The following is a 24,112-nucleotide window of genomic DNA, read 5'->3' as shown; positions in this document are numbered from 1 at the left end:
TATTGGTACAGATAAATTTCTGAACAAGCGGGGAACCTTTAGTATATAAATAAAGCCTTGACAACACAGAAACAGTAATAATTTATTGAGTGGTTCAAAGTATCAGAAAATGGTAGACCAAGATTTGGAGCCCTGAGATCTCATAATAATGAAAAGCTATTGTGTGTAGCACGTAAAAGCTGTTAACAGTACAAGCAAATTGACAGTTGTTCGCGTTATCTAGGGATATAGCCAGGAAGCTAAATTGGAAATATGGAAATAAAGGCATTTAGACTTTAGGGAGAATGATGTTTATGTGACAAGAAGTGGATTTTTTTTTTTTTAATGTACTATCCAATTTGCACTTTTTCGAGACAAAATGTTTGACAAAACATTTCATGGCTCGCAAGGGTTGACCTTTTCTGGATATCATTTTTAATGTTTTGGGTTTCTTATGCTGGAACATTTATTCAAACATACTCATTTTGGTTTTGTCCATTTCATTTTTGAAGTCTGTGGAGTTTTTTTAATGGCTTTGCTCTCCCCTCTGTCCTCAAGATTTGCTACACGGGCACCATGAAACACCTCATGTGAAATGCAGGAAATGCATCCTACATATGTTCCCATCTTCAAAATTATCTTTATTAACTTTGTAAATGTTTCTCTTTAAATAACAGAACAAGCTTGCAATATGGAATCATGTGTTTAAAGAGGTTGAATTATGATAGAAAAGAACTGGAAAAGCGAAGAGAAATGAGTCAGCATGAAATAAAAGGTGATAGTTCCTGGGAACGAATTCTGGGAATGTTTCTTCTTTCGAAGTTTGGCACTATTAACCCCTTGTCATGTCATTTTAGCAAAGCATTTAAGCATGTGCTTTAAGTAAAACTAACATAAGTCCATCTGTCTTCAGAACACCAGGCATCTCCTTAAATTAGGCACAGTTAAGTACTTTGCTAAATTGGGGCTGCAATTCCGAATGGTGGTTTGATACATACGTTTTGCTAAATTGGATTTTGGGCAGACTTTGTCCTAGCTTCTTTCAGTCTCGGAAGGCCAAAGAGCCCGCAGATCAATGGGACGTGCTGGGGGCAACGCTGGGAAATCAGAGCGCTCAGGACCCTAAGACTGTGCTCCTGCTTTTGAAAACCTTAGCCTTTGGTTTCTTACTTCAAAATGTGTATTATAGAGTATGTTGCTTGGAGAGGTGGCCACTGAGGCAGTTGGTTGATATATAAGAGTACTTCCTAAAAGAACTGGCCTTCTAAGACTTAACAGCTGATTTAAAAGTATTTTTCTGTATGAAGCTCTCTCGGGCAGCTGCAGGCTCACTGCAAGGTCCCTTTTATATATAACTGTTAGGGTGGTTGGTTTTTTTCCCATTATCAGAAGTGAAGCCTTTGATTCCTTTAAGCGTTTCCAGCTCTAGCAAATGCAGCAGTTATTTCTCAAACACAATGCTGATTGGAAGAGCTGGGGCAAAAAAAAAAAAGGAAATTAGAAGGAGGAATGGCTACAGTGAAAGTGTGCATTCGCTCAAGGCAGATGATGGTGTGCAGTAATGGAGAGACTTTGCCTTGGATGTGGAGGTATCAGTGTCAGTCAGCCTGAGTGAGTTATAGCCGGGGACTGACTTGGGGAATTGGGTATTGGTCTCAAATTCTGGTGTTGCTTCAATTCCGGTCGTGGCTAGGACAAGGGTAATAACCCACAGCCACCTTCACCCTGTCGTGTATCGTTCAGCTGGACACAGTCCCAGGCGGGATTTGGGTCTCGGTGATCCCTGGCTGCCACGCTGTGTTTCAGCTGATCCTGACCCCAAAGTCTGGGATGATCATGGTCAGAGGATGGAGAATGTCTGCTCCCAGAACAGCCACGTCAGCTGGACTTCTAAGGGTTCAGGAAAAAGCCTCATCGCTTAATAACACACAACTCAGTATTACATTTCCCACTCCCAAGTAAAAAGATCAGTATAAGTAACTTTCTTTTAATCTTACGGGCAGGGTAGGATACTTTTTTTATAATAGCCAAATCCTCAAAAATGGTTTCCAAGCTCGTTTTGTTGCCTTAGCTTTATAAATGGCATGGACCTTAACAGCTTAACCAGCTTTCTGAACTAAAAATAGTTTTAGTCTCTAAATTGTGAACTCATGGTTTGCTTTATGGCATGTTATAAAATGGTAGGTGCTGACCCAGCTCTCAAAGTGTTTAATACAAACCTCTCCAGTGAAGCCTTGAGGAACAGGTATTTTTCCTGTGCCCTTGCACTGTTAAACTGTAAAATCTTGCTTGAGAATTGAAAAGGGTATCTGCAGGAGGTGGGAGGCATTACATTCTGGAGATGTCCTCTGGAGTCACCTTTCTCCTTTGGCAAAATTATTTAGAATGAACATTTACCTTGAAGGTAGCTAAAATCACACAGGGTTTTGACTAGGAGATATTAAAGCTATATGAATAGTTTGCTGTCATTCCTCATTTAAGAAATAAAGCAGTATGACATCCACAGTGCATGCACAACTTTACGCATGCACCTGTACGGTTGGGAAGTTACCGGGTATCAGGAGACTGAACTGGTGTTATGTCCTTACAGATGTGCTGGTATGGAGCAATGATCGAGTCATCCGCTGGATACAAGCTATTGGCCTCCGAGAATATGCAAATAATATTCTAGAAAGTGGTGTACACGGTTCACTTATAGCACTGGATGAAAACTTTGATTACAGCAGTTTAGCTTTATTATTACAGATTCCAACACAAAACACCCAGGCAAGTTTGCTCGCGCTACTTCTGGTTAATCTGTACCCATTGTTGCTTTTTCTTCATCTTCAACCATTTTAATTTTTTACTTTGGTATCTCTAGGCACGGCAGATCCTTGAGAGAGAATACAACAACCTTTTAGCGCTAGGAACTGAAAGACGACTTGAGGAAGTAATTAATTTTATTTTCAGTATTTATAAAATATCACAGTAAAATATAAAACTTAAATTGAATGCATGAAGACATGTTTATTCACACATTGTTAAAAAGAGTCAGTTACAGCTTTAAGAAATTAGGAAATGCCAAGTCAAGGTTTTTAAAGTAATCTCAGTATGGCTACATAGTCATCATTTTGGATGCTGAATTCGGCACTGCGCTCTTATCTTGAGATGAACATTTTTCTGCAGAGGAAACATGCAGAAAGGGGTGGAAGTTTCACTGGCCAGGGCAAGTGGCGGGGCGGGGGGGGGTGGGTGGATGTGTGTGCAACCTGTTGTTTAGCACACTTACACCCTTGCTTTAAAAATAAAGAAGAAAGAAGAAAAGTGGGGTTTTGATGGAGCGGGTTTTTTTGGTTCTTCAAAGTTAATCAATATGTAATAGAGTGGGATTTGGGGCAGTTATCTAGGATGGAGAATCTCAAATCCACCTATGGAAAATATTCATCTTAAGGTAAGAGTCAGCACAAAAATGTTCAAGCCTTGGACTTCTGCACATGAGGAGGAATAAGACTTTTAGGGAGTTGCTGAAAATGTGAGATGCTTATGAATTGTGTGCATGCCCCTGAGCGTGTAATTCTTTATTAGCACTTAACCTAAGCCTCCTAATGCAGTAACAAACCACTGCACTTTCTGTCACTGTATTTGGAAGGGATCTTACTTTTAAGAAAGTTCTACTTAAGCTGATAGTAAAACCTTATATTATAACTAATTATATATTATTATATTATATTATTATTATATCAAACCAGAGATTTAAGAAGAATTTTCCACGCTAGCATTTACTATTTCTAAAGCATTTACTTTTACAAGAGTGTCTCAAATGCACTGCAGTTACTAGATGCAGCGCAACAAAGCAGAGTAGTTATTGCGGAATATGCCTGACAGTGGGAGAGGCAGCAGGCGGCAGCATAATTACTCAAAAAATTTCCCTTAGCTTTATCCAATACAACTCTGTGTGTTGACAGAGCGACGACAAGAACTTCAGACGTGGCCCCTCCTGGCGACGACAGTTTCCTCCGCGCGAGGTTCACGGGATCAGCATGATGCCGGGCTCCTCGGAAACGCTGCCGGCTGGGTTCCGATTAACCACAACATCAGGGCAGTCGCGGAAGATGGCGACTGATGGTATGCAGTCATTTCTGCACTTACTCTTGGGAAGCAAGAGGCTTATTCTAGCATGTTAAACTGACTTTTAGTGCATGTCTGTCTTGCACCGTAACAGCTGCATTCACCCAACTAGTACAAGGATGAGTGGAGTTTGGGAGAGCTGAATTAGGGAATGGAAAAGCACTGACTTGGCATGCTATTCATTTCTAAGAAAATGTTTCAGCTCATTAGTCTCTTTAGCAGGTAGAGAATGAACTTAGAAAGGGCTGTCACCTTTATTTTCTTTCAACCTAAGTAGCTTAGCCTTGACCATCAAATACCTCAAGTTGCTAACAATTAATAACAATCAGACAGGTAGCGTAGTTAGCAAAGACTGAATTTCAGGTACTAATTGAGTTACTGTATACCAGTCTTAATTTTCTCTGGAAATCTTTTAACTTCCAAAAGATGTACTAACTCAGCAATGACTAGAAAAGTAATAAGCAGATCATAATTAAAAAAATAAGTAAAATTTTAAAATCATTGTAAGAGGGCAGGGAGAAGGGACAAATCCCATTGCAGCTATTGTTTCAGGTATGTGGATGATAAAGCCACGTATACCTGCCTGAAGTTCTGAGAAGTACCAGTACACACATTGGCCCATTTCAAATACTGCTGTTTATTTCCTCATGAGAGAATTTAGGTCTATGAATAGACTTGTCTCAAAGTAATTTAATACGCTGCTTGTAGTGATTACATTCTGTAACTCTTGAATGAACTCGGTATGACAACATTGCCGTCTAAATTCCATTAAAGCTATCTAAATTCCATTAAAGTTTCTCACCTTTAAAAATATACTTTATAGTTGCAGTTACAGATGGAATAATTTACTGATTGCATCACTTAATTCCATTGACTCCACTGCTCATGTGCACGCTTTGCTTTTAATCCTGCACTTTTTGGCAATGGTGAAGTTGTAAGACAAGAATCCATTCCAAGGCAAATTCCATGTACAAATAAAGGTACTAGCTCCCTAGGCATTTCCATGGCCCACATTACTCTACCAGCTAAGAACCTTACAAACATTCATGGATTTCATCTTCTAGCCATGCTATGATGTAGAAGATATGGGGAACTAAGACACAAGGGAGATTTAGTGATTTACTTGAGCCCCTCCAAACAGTTTATTATTGAGCTGGGTACTGAAGGCGGTAGGCTTAAAGTTAGGTAGCTTTGAAGACCTACATCTTCATCCAGGATCTGGCTTCCTATCTCCCAGTGCTAAGAACACTATAGTTCTTAAACAGAAAGATAGGTACAGTATTAGGACTTCCAACAAAATAAAGACAAAATGGAATTTTAAACTGTATTCACTTTAGACAGATTTCAATAGTACACCAGACATGAAGAAACTCTGAGTTCTGAACTAGACCATGCCCAGATCATGTCATAGAAAGCCACAGAGCAATTTAATAGTCACCCTTCCAGTGGGAAACAGACTGATTTATTTCCTTCATGATTCTAAAGAGGTTCTGGTTTGTTTCTTTTTTTTTTTTTTTTTTTTTTTTTTTTTTTTGCCATTTGCAGTTGCTTCATCACGACTGCAGAGGTTAGACAGCTCAACAGTTCGCACATACTCATGCTGACAAGGCCTAGCAAAGAAGCCAGCACTGAATTGTTGTGAGTATTCATAAGGGGCCATCGTGAAAGCTCTTTATACGCTAAACCCAGTATTCCTTGGCATTATTCAAGCAAGGGCCAGCATGGAGCAGAGGACCTAACTCAGACTCACTAGGGTGGTCATTTGATCATGACAACAGCCCCAAGCTCAGTCCAGGAGACGCTATGCTATTCTTTTCCCAAAGAGCAGATTCTTTCTGCTGAAACAACTTCAGCAGATAAGACAAAATTTTTCAGACAACTCTGTTCAGATGATAGCTCACCAACCAAAACGTATTTTGTACGCTCTCAAAGCTAGAATTGAGGAGACAGCAGTAGGCACAGGGAGTGAATTTACTTTATGAGAACTTGAAGTAGTTCTACCAGAAGCTAGGGAAAGAGAAAAAAACCCCCACAAACTAGTAAAGCAGAAGAAACTGACTTTTTTTTTTTTAAAGGAGAGATATGCCTCCATTTAGCCGAATAAAGCTAGAACAAAACTTCCCCTATACAGAATATCTTCCAAAGTCATCTATGACAGACATTCCTGCACTTCTCAAATCATTCAGAATTGATCAGTGGCAAAGAAAGGATATTCTGAGCTGAATGCAACTTTTGGATCAAATCTAGTACTGGAATTCATGTTGCATTTCTCACCACTTATCTCTTAAATATGGCTATGGATCGCACAGATTCACTCTTCCAGAGTTCTGGGGAAACACAGTGTTTTCTGCTACATCACAAGTTTTGCAAAAAATACTAATGTGATGAGCGCTTTCATCAATATGGCACCATTTCATGCTAATATTTTCTCAATGGAACAGTTTTCTTTTCCATTTAGTTACTCAGGGGATAATAGGGGAGCTGGAAAAGAATATCTGGATAGCACCAAAACCTCACCAGGCATTAAAGATGCTTGGATAGCTGTTACACACTGTAAGCAAGACATGCCAGGATCTACAAAATGTCCTTTTTTTAGATTCCCAAGGCTGGGAGAGGCTTGGGGCCATTGAGATTTTACTAATTCTGGGCATGTTCAATAAAATGCTTAAGAACAGCAAATATTACCAGTGGAAAACATAGACTGCTCAGGATCCTGCTGATGACAAAAGCCTTACTTCAGAGATCTTCAGGAGACTGCAAGAGTATAAAATCTTAATCGAGTTGAAAAGGGAACTTTTCATGCCACCACTGAAAAATAAGCACAGGAGATTTTCATTTTTTTGTCTAACATAGGTAAGTTTAGCAGCTGGCCCTACAAAGCAGACCCTACAAAGATGAAGCACGTAAACTATATAAATCTTTTTATGCGTACGTATGTATAGATTAGAGCTTGGTGTTCCATCAGTACAGTCAACAACAGTACTCTCACTGGGTTCAGTGGGGGTAGAAACTGATAGCAGAGATGCGTATCTTTTCTTCTATATGCTTCAGAATTGCAATGTTGATAGCAATAAAGTATGACCAAGAAATTAAGTTTGAACACCAAGCTATCTGTTAGGTCTCAGTAATGGGCCAGGCACGAGGTGATATTTTCCAGTAGGTCTGAACAGTGCAACAAGGGCAGAAATTGAAAATTGGTATGTTAACAAAAATTAACTTAAGATTATCCGAACTGTTTATTCCCACTATATTCAAAAATTGTCTAAAAAGTAGCAATCCACAAACAGAAGTAAAGTAGCAAACTTTGCTCGCACTATATGTGTACGGGATTTCGTATAAATGTCTTTTTGCTCAAAATACATAAGCTATGCAAGTTAACTTCAATTTCTATAGGAGTATTAGTAGTGTTTCAAGTATCAGTGATACATATCACATCAGTACTTGCTGCTTGTCCACTATTCTGCCAATTACATTCTGATCTTAAATGCCTGAAAGTTCCACAAGAATATCAAATTTATATCTAAATTGTAAAGGCTAATATATTGAGGATGACTTACACTGCTATTTCTTTTCACTTATTATATACTCCTTTTAGAGAAGCAACAAGATGGTGTGAACTAGAACTTTAGCACATGCGCTGCTCATAAGTAATTTCAAAATATCATGCAGCTTAGAAACCACAGAGCAAGTTAAAATAATTTTGGATTATATAAACAAATATGCAGGGAAAAGATTTCCTTCATTATTATACCAAACTTGAAAACTTAAAAAAATTACTCGAATCTCAAGGATGAATGCCTAAACAAAAACTGCTCATATGGGGGATGTGAAGTTGGCTGAAGGAGTGCAGAAGAGTTTTCAGAATTTTGTGATCACAGTTCCTGAGTAACAGTTGCTTCATGGAAAGAACTGACTGATACTTGGACAAAAGGGAAGATTCTTCATCACAACATGCCTCCTGAAATTTTCCAGATCCAGGTCAGCCCGAGACCCAGGCTTGTAACACCTTGCCTAGGATAGATCAGTAGCTGTTACTCTGGTGACTAAACTATCAGCACATGTAGAATCAGGGACTGACTCTAGCCAAGAAGCAGAGGGGATGGATAGCTGGATGAGCCATCATACAACAACCATACGAGAGAATTTTTTAAGACTAAAGGTATATATACTAAAGCACTTCATACTGCATATGAAGAGCAGACTGAAAAGTGAGCTGCAAACGGGTTGCACGTGGAACAAATGATATGGCCTGTGATCACAGCAGGCTACAGATTCTTGCATTCTGCTACTCACCTTTCCTACAGAGAATGTCAAAGCCTTGTATTTCAAAATAGTTTCTGCCAACAATACCAATTAGGTAAAACCTTACAGGGTCTTAGGGTGTTTCTTCACAACAGCTGGGTCTAATTCATAAGCTCTCAAGTTGCATTTCAGGTATTTTTTCAAAACATCTGTTGAAACCACCATGGCAAGCTGCCAGAAACCACGAACTGACACCCTCAGAACAGTTACATGGGCATATTCTGCACCGCTCAGTTCGAGTGCACTCTCAAGATTAGAAATACAAGAGCATTTAAGACTGCTCTTGTCTGGCTATTTAATCTTGCAAAGTTTACCCTATAGCACGAGACGGGTCAAGCTTTCTGCTGTGGTGGTCGTATGCTGCCCAGCTGCGCGTCTGCAGTGGCGTTGCACAGCCAGTGGATTTGGCAGTCGCACTGTCTAAGCTTTCCCGGCACTCTTCTCTTTTGAAATATTTGTCACCACCGTGTCCGAAGGCTCAGCCAGGACAGTTTCATTGCCACAGGCTGGGGCAACAGAATATACTAGTTTCACTTTTATTCTAATGAAATGTCAAAGGGAATTTGGCAAAATCAATGTACTTTATCAATGAAGGGTTCCAAAGAGGATTTGTAAAGACAGATGGAGAAAAAGAGTTCCAAAAAGATGTGAGTGATAATCTGGAAACAGCTGGTTGGTAGCAAAGAAATCGTCAGGGTGAAAATGGTAAATGCTGTTGAGCTGCAGTGAACCAGGGGAATCATGGAGTACAGCAACAAAGTTTATACACTTAAAATGTGTGTTCAGCCTTGTGCCAAACAGGCGAAGGTCTCCAGATGCAGGAAACTAACCCCGCTGCTGAATCAAAACAGCAAGAAAAAAAAGTAAAATGAACATAAGCAGGAGTCTGTTTTGATCTAGGACAAAAATCAGTATACATTAGTAAAAGATTAAAATGCATTACTAATAGATTTATTATAAATGCATGTGTCCTTCAAATACTCAAACCCCGTGTTTTAGTAAAACGTGCAACAGCTTACTTATTGCTATAATATTTTCTGGTGTCATTGCATTCTAGACCAGATTAGAATCAAAGAATCTCACTAATTAATATTTGTTTATTTTTTCCCTTAGATGTCATCTCTTTCTTCTACTTTACCTGAAGTGCACTACCACTACTTAGGAAAAAGAGCATTAAAACTCTCTGCAAGAACAGGGTAATAGGGAAGAGAACACATAAGGTTTATCAGACAAACAGATATGATGTTCCTTTCATGTATTGGTTAGTTTAAAACAAGAATAAAAAAATACCTGAATTACCATGAAAAAAAAAAAAAGAAAAACAAAACAACCTCCCCCTTTCCTCTCAGCATCTCTGTCATCAGAAATTTGGCAGTAGTGCACATCCAAAGCTTTTATCAAATGAAGCCACTCATTTTTACATTGTTCCTTCTGTTTTATTGTAAAATACTAGACATTTACGTATTTACTGTGTATGTATTTCTTTTAAAATGTGTAAGTCTTATGTAAATGGATATAAATATGATTTTTTAAAAATAAAATCTATGGTACATGGGGTCTCAGTGCAAACATTTGACAATACAGTGTCAATAATACTGTTTGTATCTTTCCATTCCACCATTTTTACGGTTTTTGGATTGTAACAGTCAAATGAATATGTTTAGCAGAGTTAGAAGCTTCAACATGTTCCTACTGAGAAAAATCTGTCAATATTTAAAGCTGAACACCTGCCTCTGATGATGTATAATAGAATGCCATAACCTGGAACTGGAGCCCAAATGGACTTCTAAAGACAAAATGGAAATGTGTGATATCTGTAGAGAAGCACCATGATGGCTCACCTCTTAAAAACAAACAAATAAACCCAGAAGAACTGTTTACAAAAAAAAAAAAAAAAGCTATTTAATAAAACATGATTTATACAAAAAACCAAAAACTTTCTTCTATGTTACCTGCGGACCAAGAAGAAACTTGCTTTACCAAGAGCCACCTTTTCGTTCCAGGATCTTCAGACACCAGCCAGCATTGGAAAATTAAACCTAATATTTGCATAGAATCAGATTCTTGTTTCCAGATATATTCAACAAAGAAAAAGAAGGAAAAGAGAAGCCAAACCCCACCATTTCTTCATTATAACAGGGCATTAGACAGGCTCCTGTCTAACGTTATGCTTTTAGCCAAGATGGCCTTGCTGAGACTTCACAGAAGTCAGTTTTATCAGAGGAAATAACTGAAAGACAGAGTGATTAATATATAGTGTATAAAAGTTTAGAAGAGCAACTATTACCTGCTGTGGCTTTATTTGGTGGTGTTATTGTTGTTTATTCTTCGTTTAAATGGGAAGTTTCAAAGTAAGACCTACTTAATAGTCATTTACCTATTTGCTATTTTTCTGCTGCTTGATCTTAGCTCAAGACCTGTCTTTTAGTTATTTCTTTTAGCAGTTTGATCTGCAATGTTTGCACGTACATAAACATTTGTTTTGTCTATTTTCATTTGGCAAACTTCAAGTCAATCAGATGGTGAAAGATTTTTCTCCCCCAATGTCAATAAAAAAGAATTCAGTGCTATTTGTGTTTATAAGTCTATTAAGCTTGGTACATAGTAGCATTAAAATAGTTTGTATGCCAAATAGTTCTCATAGCTAAGCGTATGCACGTTTTGCTACTAAGAGGTCCGAGTTACAATGGATTCACTGGTCAGAACCTGCCACGAGAGGGAGCACTGAACTTGCTGATGGGTGCGCCATGGCTGGAGCTCGCACACAACTGCATCAAGACACGGCTCTTTGACGCGCAGTTCCGCAGGCTTAAACAGACATCGTTGCTGATATTCTCTCTTCTCCTCCCTCAGCCTCCTTTGGGATTATTTTAGTCCAGAATGTCAGGAAGTAAAGCAGTGCAAACACCATTTTCAGTGGTTGCAGTATCACTTGAATACACTACCCCTCGTCAATGCCAGCTCCCCTTTTAAAGAATGTCTTTTGCAGCCGACATTGGGACAGCCCACGCTCAAATTCAGGGGGGCGGAGGGGAATGCGGTGTGTTGGGGAAAAGAATGAGAAAGATCTTGCAACCAAAACTGCAGGTATCCTGCCCTAGGAGTACAGCACCCCCAAATTATTTATTTCCATAGTGGAAGAAAGCAGACCAGAAGAATTAAAAATATATATATTTTAAAGAGTATTATTGTGACTTCAGTTTTAATCTAAGGCGAACATATAAAATCTCCTAGTACATCCCTGTGTCCTCTATATGAGCTGAAGCTCTACTGTCAACAGCTAGAAACTGTGGCTATGCTAAATGTCATCTAGTTGGCTCCGACCCTTTCAGCACACTGGGAATAATTATTACATCAACCTCTTCCAGCCAAGTTTCAATAACTCCCTGGCCATTCAAATCCACCCACATGCTTCTTCTCTCTAAGAACAAAATTAAGAAAATCAGTGCTCTCCTACCACTTGTTAAATGGGCTTGTTCTTCCTTGATGGTGTAAACCAGGCTCTTGGGCAGCACCAGGGCTGTGCACGGGAATGGCTACTCCTTCTCCCTTTCTCCAGCTCCCCACAAAGCTAAAGCAGTAGACAAAGCATTCTGCAATCACAGTTCCTCAGCAAAAGGCTCCTCTGGAAAACAAAAGCAATGCCTGTGAAGCAACAGCTTTTCCATACTCTACTGCTGCAATAAGGTGGCTTTCTGTCTGGGTTTTCTGCATGCTGATGAATGAGACTTTTGGCATTTCTGGAATCCTCCACAGTACCAGGGCAGTAGCAGAGTGAGTAACCCTGACCACTCTGCTCCCTTTGCTTTATCCCAGCCTTTATCTTAAATGATTCTCACCAAAACAGAAAAAAAAAAAAAAAAAAGATTTAAACCAACCAACCAAACAAAAACCTCAGACTTCCTCAGAAAGCAAAAGTTACTACAAACATTTTTATCGTGCAGTCACTTCAAGAATGCTAACTATTCATGCTCTTCACAAACGGTTCAGAGGACAGATAATTGTTTCTTGTTGATATTACTATAAGCAAACAGCCCCTTAGAAACATAAGTGCCTAAATATCCATTATTAATGCTAGGTTAAAAAAAAATAAAGTGATATTAATTCTCTCTTCCTTAAAAAAAAAAAAAACCCCAAAGTAGACAGATAGCCTTTCCTTACAAATGGAGAAACTGGTGTAGGAACATAAGATGTCATTGGGAAAACAGTACAAGATCTAGGAAATTAATTCTCTTCTATATCGTATTGCAGTATCTTTACTAGAGAGCTTGTGCTCTCACTAATTAGTTCCCCTCCCCTGCGTCTGCAATAACAACATGATGGTTGCAGCTGGGATAACTACAGCAAACATACACAACATCTCAGCTTTCATCGTGCAAAAGTAATGGGCACGCACCTTGTGAATGTGCCACAGTTTCTCTGTGATAAGACCATTGTTGTTTCTCCCTGATTTAAAAAAAACCAAGAACCATCAGTGACAACTCCCAAGACCTCTCTCTTGCTGGGTAGCTGCTCAGCACAGGTTGCTAAGTTGTAGCACTGTGAAACTGAAAAATCCTCAGCAGTCTCTGCAAGGCATTCCATGATTTGGCATGGGCCTCCTTTACCAGTACCTTTACCACTACCAGGTACCTTTGGTACCTCCAGTAGCAAAGCCTTGGGACTGGAATAATCCATCTGGAAGAAAATAGCATTGTCAACTAACTGCAACTTATATAAGAAATACTTCAAGAAAGTTATCAGGACATCTCTGAGCAGCAAAATCACTCCCACACATAAATCACTAACCTGTATAGTTAGCTTATCTACCGTAAAGGATCATTAGCCTTTACGCAGTCTTTAAATGCTTTTACTCCCTGTTCAGATTGTGATTTTCAACTAAATCAAATATCTACCTTAATACATAATGGTGGCTACCTTATCGCATAAAGGTGAATACCTTATGCAATTATTTGCCAAAAAACAAGTACAGCACAGACTCACACTAGGCTGTTTTATTATATGACTGTATGACATGGTTCGACACAGTTGGCTCAGCTGCATGCAGTCCCTGCTGGAAAAACACATGGACATTTTATTTATTTCCTAAGTAACTGGTAGAGCTCAATGACTCTACACAAGGCAACATCGGGGTATGGCTCACGTGAATTAGCACCTATCCATCACTTTTAGCTCCTACATCAATCTGCTGGTTTATTTTATCACTTAAGAGGCCTATCATCCTTACCTCTACCCAATAGGAGATGGCAGTATTTCTGGACTCTTTTGAGGATGCACTGCCATAGGAAAATACAGCTAGGCTTAAGTTCTACTTTAGCTTAGACTAAGTATGGAACCTCTCTTTCATACCAGCATCATCTGAATTTGTGTATTGCTTACTGTTTCTTCCTCTGGAAAGCATTGCTGAATTTGAGTAACTTCTCTGCTTTTAAACTTTTCTGCGAACGTATATTTTAAAAAGGATTTTTACATTTATTGTTCAATTAAAAACATGCAGCTTGAAAAGTAACGCATGTAAAGTAGTGTATCCTCCATCTCCTGGTTTGCTGAGAACGCTGTAAGTATTTTGAAATGGCCTTTAAAGTCAAGAATGGGCTGCCTAGTATCTGTGTTTGCTAAAATTCTTGGTTATACATATCTCAGTGAGCCTGAAATGTCTAATTTTGTCAGCAAAAGCACATTCTGGTTATCCTTATCATAAGTGATACAAACCACAACAACAAAATTATCAGAAAATGCAGAGGGTAAATGCCTGCCTTTATTTAAAATACATAGGTTATAATCAATATTACTATGGAGAAATCAAGATTTTCAGATTTGAAAGCCAGAAATTATCTTCATTCTACAAAAAAGACACTTGAGAAATTATTGAGTAAATAAAGTCTAGGAATCTAATTTATAGCAGAAAGATTTAGAAAAAAAATAATCACTGGAATCAAGAAAACAAATTTTAAAATTTATAAAAATTTAAAAGACAAAGACTTATAATTTACCAGTGAGGACAATTACATCTGCAATAATGCTCATATTACAATCCCTTTTTATGGCCGTCTTCAGTTCATTACTTACCTTGTGTAAACTCTTTTAGCCAAATTCAAATTAGTGGTCACGTTATACGATAATGGATTGAAATGTAAGGTTAAATGACATCATATGAGATAGATAATCCACTGGCTCCTTCCCTTTAAGGCTACAGAAATGTATGAATTCTACTTGCAATTCTTAGCAACCTTAACATCCAGCATATAATGACAACATGCAGAGACTTTATTATGCTTCATTGGTTGTGACAATACAGTAAAGAACACAGTAACATTTCTAGTAAAAAAATTTAGTCCCAAATCATTACTAGTTTTTAAAATGTGGTATTTCCTAACAAAGTGTCTTTGTATAGTTCAGTAACTGACACGTTTGTTACCAACATATTATCCCATTTACTTTTTCTTTAGCACTTCTTCAATGTGTTTAAACACGCTAGCATCTTCAATGGTCGGTGTTATCTGAAAAGGAAGAATACATAGAAGCATGTGATAGTAGAGTGCTGTCCTCCAACAGTAAAACAGAATTTTATTCAGAGAATCTTCTAAATCAAGCCTTCAAAAGCAATCAAGAAAAAAATATCTGGAAAGCTCTGGAACATGAAAATCTTTTGGGTAAGCTATAGTGGAAATAAAATACAATGTACTACCTGAAGTCATGGGCCAGTTGCAGAATGGTTTAGAGAATCGAAACCATGATGCTGCGTCTTTGGATGCGCACATGTGCCTAATTCATTAAAGTGTACATCTCCAGCTTACCTTATATGGCTTTCCACTGACAAGCGCAGAAAGAGCTGAACGTGGTATCTTGCCAGAGCGTGTTTTTGGTAGCTGTTTCACAAACACCCCCTTCTGGAAAGCTGCTACTGGACCAATGTTAGTTCTAACTCGCTCAACAATCTCTTCCAAAATCTTCTCCTCTTCTGTCTTTATGCCTAGTGAAGAATTTCATATCCTTTAGCCCTTCTGGGACTTTTGCAAGTCTTAAGAACATCAGTAGCAGCGAGCTCTCACCTTCTCTCAGTACGCACAGTGCAAACGGAACGTGTCCTTTCAAAGAATCCTCCTGGCCCACAACGGCACAGTCTGCCACAGCGGGATGGAAGAGAACACACTGAGAGAGAGAAAATAAAACTGAACTGAACTAATAATAACTGAACATTTCAATGAAAAAAATCCATAGGCATAGATATAAGAAATAGACTTATTTCTTACATTTTGGCAGCAGATAGTATTTACTCAGTACACCTTGAGATTCCAAGTACACATGTTGCAGATGCACATGTGTGTATTTTCATACACACTTACATGTAGTTTTCAAACATAAATAAATAAATACATAAAGAAATAAAAACTATGGCAGCACAATATACAAATATAGAACAAAGCAAAGGTGATTTGCTTACAGCTTTGGGACAGTATCACACCTTTGGTTTTGCTAGTAAGATCTTCGCTGGAACAAATAACGTTAGTCTAACATTACAAATAAAACGGAGTTACGTGCATGGAGTAAGGTCCAACACCACAGAAGCACCCCTACTACAGCACTACAGTCACGTTGGTTTATTCTCTCTGGCTCCTTCTGTCTTTTTCATTCTTTGCTGCACAAAGGCATAGTTCCAACCAAAGCCAAATACAGGCCCAACCTCAGCTTGCAGCCAGCCTAGTTCAGCTCACTCTCTTGGAAACATTAGGTTTCAGCCGCCGTAGACAAAACCCAGAATTAAACTAGAGTCCCCTCCTTCCTACTACACGTTTACACGATTATACAGGTGATGGACGGTAGCGCTAGTATCTCTCTTCTAGGAAAAGAAGTGAGAGATTCTCTTTTCTTTCCAATTAGCCAGCTGAGGTTCTCACTTCCTGGAAAAAAGACACCAAGATGTCTCGTACATACTCAGAAGTGTGTCACTAAGTCTGGGACAAAGTTGGACTTAAGATATCAGCAGTTGTGAATCCTCTTCCAAAGCAACTGGCTCTTTTCATGTAGTTGTCCGTGTCCCTTGGGGCATCTTGCTGTCAACAGTGCTTTCAACACGTCCTCTGTACTCAACCACAAAGAGGACCTAACATGGCTGTGCACACAAAGGCCACACAGCGGTCACATAATGTGACCGTGTATATTAAATTATTTGTGCATACAAGAACTATACGTGTGCCAATAACAGATCTTCACACACTGTGTTGTCAAAATCAAAGGCAGTGGGATGAGTGAAAGGAAGACTAACTAAAAGAAGTTTTAAGAATAAAGGCTTTTTTTTTTTTTTTTTTTTTTTTTTAAGTAGGAACACCGCATTTGCATTGGCTACTCACACAGTGGCATAAGCATGAGGAAGACGACAGGAAAGGTACAGAGAAGACAGGGAAAAGACCCTGAAGGAAGGAAAAGCTGAATCTCTGCTATTCCAGTTAACAAAAGGGAGGCTCTTGTGTGACCTGGTTGTGAAACCGATGGTGGAAGGAACAATTCAAAGGGTCTCACATAACCCACCCTAAATGCAGATTTCACCATCATTAAGATTTGTAGTCAAACCAGGAAGAAGAAACTGGCTCTCTGTGCCACGGTCACTACGACACACACCAAGTAGTTTTTAGCAAAATAAATCCACACAAAGCGTTTCTTGCATACTTTGTTTGATGGAAGTTATACTCACTTCACAAACTACGATCCCAGAAATGTCCCATGCTATGGAAAAGCAAATGGGTAATACTTAGCTTAATAATAGAAGCATGCGCTATCGAAGTACAAAAGCATGAACCATTTATGCACACCTTTTGAAACTGTAGGTTTTTCACAGTAATGAAATGGGATGTGCACAAGCTGTATCTAGAACAGCAAGTGCAACAGCCTGGAATTCGTTCTGGGTGGGCTCATCCCAGAACTAGAAGGGCAGAAGAGCCTGCTGCAAAAATGCTGAAGCTAAATATACACAAGTGCATTTGCATTCAGATGCAGTCTACATTGTCTAGAAGTCACTGTATCCAAAATGACAAATCATACAGGAATGAATCTTATGGAACTCCAAATCTCCATGGTATTTCAATGCATCACACACACCTATGAGCATCTGTCACTTCTAGCCCAGAGCCTCAATAATGCATTCCACTTCTGCTATAAATACCCATTCTTTCCTGCTCTGACTTCTTGACCTGACCACAGAAACTTGATTGCCACAAAAGAAAAAAAAAAAGGAAAAGAAAAGAAAAAGAAGAAAATGCAATGAATTATGGAAAAGCAGATTAGTAAGGTATACCAGAGGAACTGTGCTTTCCACAAAAACATAGGAAAAAGGTCTGCAGTAAACTGATATTACCATCAATACCATAATTACCTATCAGGCATCAACAGGACCCCTACAGTGGAGATTTAAGTGTTGCCAGCTTGTGTTGTAATAGCTTGTTTGTGTCATTCAGTCTGTCACTTGTTCATAAAAGTCTTATGTTAAGCTGGAATACTGCAGTCACTGTAATATTGTTCTTCACTAATTTATGCAAAATCCTATCAACATGCCTTTGACTTTGGGACAGCTAATGTCAAATGATTGAAAGTGTAAATACCAATTTAAAAATTATTGAACTTTGTAAAACAGATAAAAAGAATAACAAAATCAGCACTAGACATTTTAAAATGGTTTAAAAGTACGAAAAAATTTAAAGAAAGTGAAATGGCATTCTTGGAATGATCACTGGGCACAAGGATGGATGTCTGATGCATCAGCATAAACCAGCAAAATCACCAGCAAATCACCACCAGGAAGGGAATTTCTCATGGTAAATTCCTCAATTTCAAGTCTGTTTCCTTAGATAGAGAAGATTTGATTTGGGCTTTTTCAGAAAGAGTTAAGGCAAGCAGGGACACCATGGATGTACACACAAAAGAGATGGATGGATCAACGCAAGCTGAGGTTACCAAAGTGGCTAACATTCCCCGATTGGCAAGGTAAACAGTAACACCTACTGCACTGCAATGAAGATGGAGCGCCAATGATACTAATAGATATCTTAGACACAGAAACTAATTGTTTCAAACATAACGAAGCTGAAATTCTTAGTCAAAGCACTAAGGAAAAACTTGTTAAGCTTGTAATGCAGCTGTAATGTAAATAGAGATAATATACTTGCTCAACAAGGTGACTGTCACTTAATTAGATGGCGATTCAATGAACCTCTAATTCTGTATTTACTGATCTTTCTGAAGAGCTAATTGTGGTCTTGTTAACGCTTTCCCATTTAACTAGCAATTTGCTGTGCATGCATTAACAACACTCTTGGTTTTTAGCTTTGTTCAAAAGGTGAATAGAAAAGCTTCTAGAATTTTGTAGTGACAAAACATTTTTTGTTTCTAGGGGAAAGACCTAACTAGCAGGGAGAAAAACAGAGACACTGAGCCAGGGCGGACGGATACAAAGGTAATACAGCTGACGAGGTGATTCAATTCATCATTTGTTAAACTAGCTTCAGATTCAGCCTGAAGCAAAGAAACAATGCCCAGCTCAGCCCTTGAGCAGTAGAGCAGTAAGGGTTGGGGACGAGACTCCCTGCTGCACTTTAATAAAGCAACACAAAAAACTGACTTCAAAAGGAAAGAAGTTTAAGCAGACTGAGAGCCACCTTTATGGCTTCGTAGACCCACATCAGGGCAGCAACTGGCTGATCGATTCTCGAAGGATTGACTATGTTTATCTGAATTTCTTCTATTCTAAGTTTTCTAGCCTTTAAAAAAAAAAATAGTCACTAGACTAATCGACATTATAAAGCAAAAAATTACTAACAGATTAGTTTGTGTGAACTTTGTGTGAATTAGTTTGTGTGAAGATTCAGTGAACAGTTAAATTCAGAGTTCTTAAAAGTGCATTTTTCCCTTGTACATGCCCAGCACACCTTTTCCTACACTCCCTGAATAAGCAATTGATATGTCATCAGAGAAATTTGTAACTGGCAATCAATCACAGCGGTTCCAGAGAGGTGAGTGAACAATGATATGAAATTCAGATACTATTATGAACTGCACTATTTTCAGCTTTTTGAGTTGCATGGGTATTACCATTAATGACTTTCAATTTAACAGCAGGACTTTTTTACAGAAATTTCCGTTGTTCATTTAGCACTGCTCATACAGGAAGAGACAAAACAGTTCTCAAGAAACTGTAGAGGAAACTCTTCAAGAAAAAGCACTGAATGTGAGTCTATGTGAACTAAAAACTGTATTTTAGGAATAAAAGTTTCTACTCTTAAGAAACTACAGAAGCTGGTGAAACTGCTTGGCATACTGACCCCACATTACCTTACTATATTCCCAAATAAGTATGTTATCAATGCTTACAGGAATGCTTCTCGTGATACCATAGCACCCCTTAACTCCACCTTTAAATGTCAAATCATGACTGTTTTATCAATCTCATGGTACAAACCGCTTATTGTTGACTAAGTTTATTATGGTCCTGTGAAGCACAATAATAGGAAGGACCTGAAACAATTAATGTGTTAGTTAAAAGTCCCAATGCAAATGCAATAAAAAAAAGCAGAAAGAAAATGAGAGATTTTGTGAGATTTTCAGTCTCGGCTTTCTTTATTCATCTTTCACTCGTCTGTTCTCCTATCAGGCAATGCTCACCTCTTCAATTGCGCCTGCTGAAATTCTGTGTCCAGCAACATTGATCACATCATCAGCTCGAGACAGGACATATAGGTAGCCGTCTTCATCCATATAACCTGCATCCATAGTATCATAATATCCCTAAACACAACACAACAAAAAATAAACTCAGAAATAGTACTAGGACTATCCATCCATTTCCTGTGAAATCAACAAACAAAACTGATTGTTTCAAATGCAATACGTTTTCGGTGCCTGAGAGATTTAATTCTCTAATATTTTTCATCATTCTTATGTCATAATGTACCATGCAGATCCCTTTCCAGAAAAGGTTTTGTAGTCTTTGTTAAGACAGAACAGAAACAATACAAAAACCTGGATTTTTTCCCATCTGCTTTCTTTGACCTCTGACAGCTTGGAGAACGACATTGCCTGAATCTACACAGGGAGAATGGAATTGTTACAACACAATGACAGTTGTCAAATCGCCCCTAAAGATATTTCTGTTTGCTGAATCCAAAAATACACCATTACCATTGTGATGCAAGTGCACATAAAAAATAATTTGTCTGATCAATTCATTCATTTACTTTTATTGAATCAAACCTTCCATTTTGGACGTTCACATAGGATCAATCTACGTATTTCTGTAAGGAAAGGAGGAAGCCAGTCCTTGGGCAGTTCATCTGACGCGTAAGCGTAACTAATTCAGTAAGGAGCCTGCAAAGTATTTGCATGCACAGTGGGCAAGTGTATATTTTGGACTAAGTTAGAACGCCTGCGTGTCATCAGCAATAGCATATTTGAAGCTATGCTAGTCTAAGGTTGTGAGGCTTCTATCTTTTATTAGATCAAATGAAATAAACCAAATATTATGTTCAGAAGCTTGGTGTTTACTTCTACTGTTTCAGATCTTAAAAAAAAAAAAAAAAAAAAAAAAAAAAAAACAAAAAAAAAAAACCAAACGGTGTGCCCAAAAGCTTAATGTATGTGTGAAGGAAGTTTTACCTTGAAATGTTTTTAATTCTGTAACACATATATCGAAGATCTCTCATTAAAATAATGTATGATAATTTTGTATGTTATCCAGTTTAAATCTACTATCATTAAGTTCTGCAGGAGAACCAAAAGTTTATATAATTCATTTTTTAATTCTTACTGGAAATTTTTGAAAATATAACTTCTGGAATGTTTCCTGATTTTCCCAAAGGCCTGAGAATGCTCCAGGAGGCAAAGGCAACCTTAAATCAAAAAGAGCAGAGTGAAGCAGTTAGAAACACAGTAATGAGTACAACTCATGCTTTCCATTCATACTTTATATTCAGATAAATAATCATTGGCTGTACAACCAGAAACCAGTTCTGTTTAATAATATGCTGATAATAGATCAAAAAGACCATGTATTTGCTGTGGTATACGTGCATATATCTCTGAACTGTATCCAGACCATACTTTTTATGTAACATAAGCATCTCTGGCTTTCAGTAAAATAATGTTTGGTCTAGTAAACACTATATACTGTACTACAAATACAATATTTTCTTTGAAAGTATATTGATAACAGTTCCTTTTAGAACTTTCTAAAATAACAATTTTTTTTTTTTTTTTTTTTTTTTTAAGAAGTGAAGCTGCAAAATTTTGGATTGCTTCGTTAGTTGAGATTTCAATGCACGTTATACACCCATTCTTCAGGCGAGGATGTGAGCATGACACAATATGGCATATTTCACATACATATCTGCTGGAAGAAGAGAAGCTACAGAAGTCTCAGGTAACAAAGAAATCGTTGGTTTTTTCCTTCAAAGCTCTGATAGGGTTAAACACAGCTCACTTGAACTGCCTAAAGATCCACATTCAGACATATCAACACAAGTTTTATGACGCATAACCCTAGTAACAGAGAGAGAACTTGCAAGCAAGCATTTATACAGATAAAATCCTAAATGCCTCATACAGATTTTACTAGCGTGTGCCTGCATTCCTAACCAAAAAATTTTTAGCCAGAGGTATTTTGTTTTCTACTTTGATAATGTCCCTATGACACCAAAAGGCAACATCTCTAGCAGTGAAACACCCTTCTGTAGGGTAGCAACACTGATATCATTACAAGTCTCCTATGATGTTCAGGTCACAAGAACAGGCGCTACCAGCTCAGTCACATGCCCATTTCTAACCTTACATTTACAAAAATAATTACTTTTTATATATACATATTTATTTTTTTTAACCAAAATATGGTATAAATAGTACAAGCTACATTAAAAAGCCCATACCATCTAGTAATGATTCAAATCCATGATTTTTTACAATCCCATTTTTTTTCAGCTTAATTCAGCTTGATGAGCATAATAGAATATACTACTATGAATATTACTACTTTCTCTGAGTGTTCTGGCTCAACACATCCTATAAATCACATTCCCTGGAAGTATGGTTAAGGTAAGGCCAGAAATGCCAAGACACTTCCTAAGTAGTCACCCAGGCTTCAGGAGGGTAGGTTGGCTTGTGCCCATCTGGAGGGAATTCACTGGCCTATTTTAAGCCTTTCAAGCTTAGTAAGCATCCTTGTGATACATAAACATGACCTACAGAGTATTTGCCTTGGGAAAAAAAAAAACAACAAAACGGATTAGGAAAACAATATATTGATCCTGGCATTTGTGTATGTATGAGTTTAAAAGAAAAACCTCTCGTTTAGATTCAAGAAAAACCACTAGAGAATGGTAGTTACTATGGTTGTTGCCTGGTTGCTAATAGCATAGCAATTCATAACAGCCTCAGTCATTGCACATTTTGCACTTTAAATTTATTTCACAGCCTGAAACATCCTTGTGATGGGAGAGAAAAGAAAATTCGTATTGACAAAGTCCTTAATAATTTCTCCACAGCTCTATTCAGTGCTTTGCAGTAATTTCAGCAATTTTATTTTTTGCTGAAATCAAAAAAACAATTTCCTTTCTGGAACCACAATTGTTTAGAAATCTAAACACAGAAGCAAGCAACGTATCACCAAAAATATAATCCCTGCGCCCACCATTTGGATGGCGGGGCTGGGGCTTTTTTTTGTTTCTCTGTTTTTTCTTGTGGTCGATTTTTTATTTTTTTTTTTTAAGCACATTGCAATGATAAGTACATCCACAGTGCATATTTCATGAGTCTATGGAAACCCCACTGCTAAGCTACTGGCTACCGCAGGTATCTCTGTAGCGCAAAGCACAGCACAATACAGACACAATGTGAGAACAGTGCCTCCGTGGCTTTCTGTAAAAGATTACTTGCAGTTAGGACTCCATTCCATCTACTAAACAAAAGTGGATGCCGCCTTCCATGTGTCCATCTTTCAGGCAAAATAATTCCAGAGCAACGGGCACATGCAGTTCTTCCATGATAGTAAAGTTCTTAGCATCATGACTTCCTAGAATATCCAGGTGCCAATCAAACAAAAATAATTAATAAAGGTAGAATTCATCTTGACAGAACACAATTACATGTATTGGAATTTTGCCAGGACATCAGGATTAAAATCCCCAGAGCCAAAAATACCTTCATTCCACTGCTGTCATGGAACGCTGCCATGAATTCCAAAGGGAGCAGAACTGGATCATAATTACATGAAAGGAGCCAGAAGAGAGAAAATCAGATAGTCAGAAAATAACAGCAACCTGAAAGCCAACATCTCTTCCTTTCCTCAACCCCTTCATAAAAAAAGTAACATTTTTAGATGTTGGGTTTGGGTCTGTTCTCCCTAGGAAACAACACACACCTACAAAAGTTCTATATTCAAAAACTGTTGCCTCTTTGCCAAACACTGAGTTGATACTCAAGGCATTTTGGAGTTATTTTTAAGAGGATATATTGACCAAAACCACCAGCTATGATTGCCCTAGACAGGATCCTGCTTTCCTTTTACAAGTGACAGGAGCACAGAAGACTAAGACAGAAGGAGGTAGGTTCCTTCATCATCATTTCCACAATATACAAAGAAGTTGCTTTGCTTGGTTTCCCTTTGGAAGGTATTTACTGTATTTCTCTAGCGATCTGTTAACTTCTCCCTCTCTCATCCTGCACACCAAGCCACAAACCAGCCAGT

General features: G+C 38.1%; 2 protein-coding genes across 19 annotated transcripts in view; one reads left to right on the top strand and one right to left on the bottom strand.

Moving 5' to 3' along the window:
* Positions 1-10,958, top strand: part of PPFIA2 (PTPRF interacting protein alpha 2) — a 341,503-nt gene extending 330,545 nt beyond the window's left edge. For 15 of the 16 annotated variants that reach the window (XM_074574254.1, XM_074574223.1, XM_074574193.1 and 12 more), the window contains 6 exons: positions 657-754; positions 2,570-2,745; positions 2,840-2,908; positions 3,924-4,083; positions 5,632-5,724; positions 9,502-10,958. In XM_074574254.1, the coding sequence (XP_074430355.1) occupies positions 657-754; positions 2,570-2,745; positions 2,840-2,908; positions 3,924-4,083; positions 5,632-5,690 (562 nt within the window). In that variant the 3' untranslated portion in view covers positions 5,691-5,724; positions 9,502-10,958. The remainder of the gene's footprint in view (positions 1-656; positions 755-2,569; positions 2,746-2,839; positions 2,909-3,923; positions 4,084-5,631; positions 5,725-9,501) is intronic. The other variant, XM_074574323.1, reaches the window with a different exon arrangement.
* Positions 10,959-14,113: 3,155 nt separating this feature from the next.
* Positions 14,114-24,112, bottom strand: part of ACSS3 (acyl-CoA synthetase short chain family member 3) — a 91,991-nt gene continuing 81,992 nt past the window's right edge. For all 3 annotated transcript variants that reach the window (XM_074574139.1, XM_074574148.1, XM_074574158.1), the window contains 5 exons: positions 21,182-21,263; positions 20,041-20,163; positions 15,441-15,540; positions 15,186-15,361; positions 14,114-14,888 (listed from right to left, as the gene is read on the bottom strand). In XM_074574139.1, coding sequence (XP_074430240.1) covers positions 14,823-14,888; positions 15,186-15,361; positions 15,441-15,540; positions 20,041-20,163; positions 21,182-21,263 — 547 coding nt within the window. In that variant the 3' untranslated portion in view covers positions 14,114-14,822. The remainder of the gene's footprint in view (positions 14,889-15,185; positions 15,362-15,440; positions 15,541-20,040; positions 20,164-21,181; positions 21,264-24,112) is intronic.

The sequence above is a fragment of the Larus michahellis genome, chromosome 1, assembly GCF_964199755.1.
Source record: "Larus michahellis chromosome 1, bLarMic1.1, whole genome shotgun sequence".
NCBI classification, from domain to species: Eukaryota; Metazoa; Chordata; class Aves; order Charadriiformes; family Laridae; genus Larus; species Larus michahellis.
The sequence above is the reverse complement of the archived record's forward strand: the minus strand, read 5'-3'. Positions and strand labels throughout refer to the sequence as shown.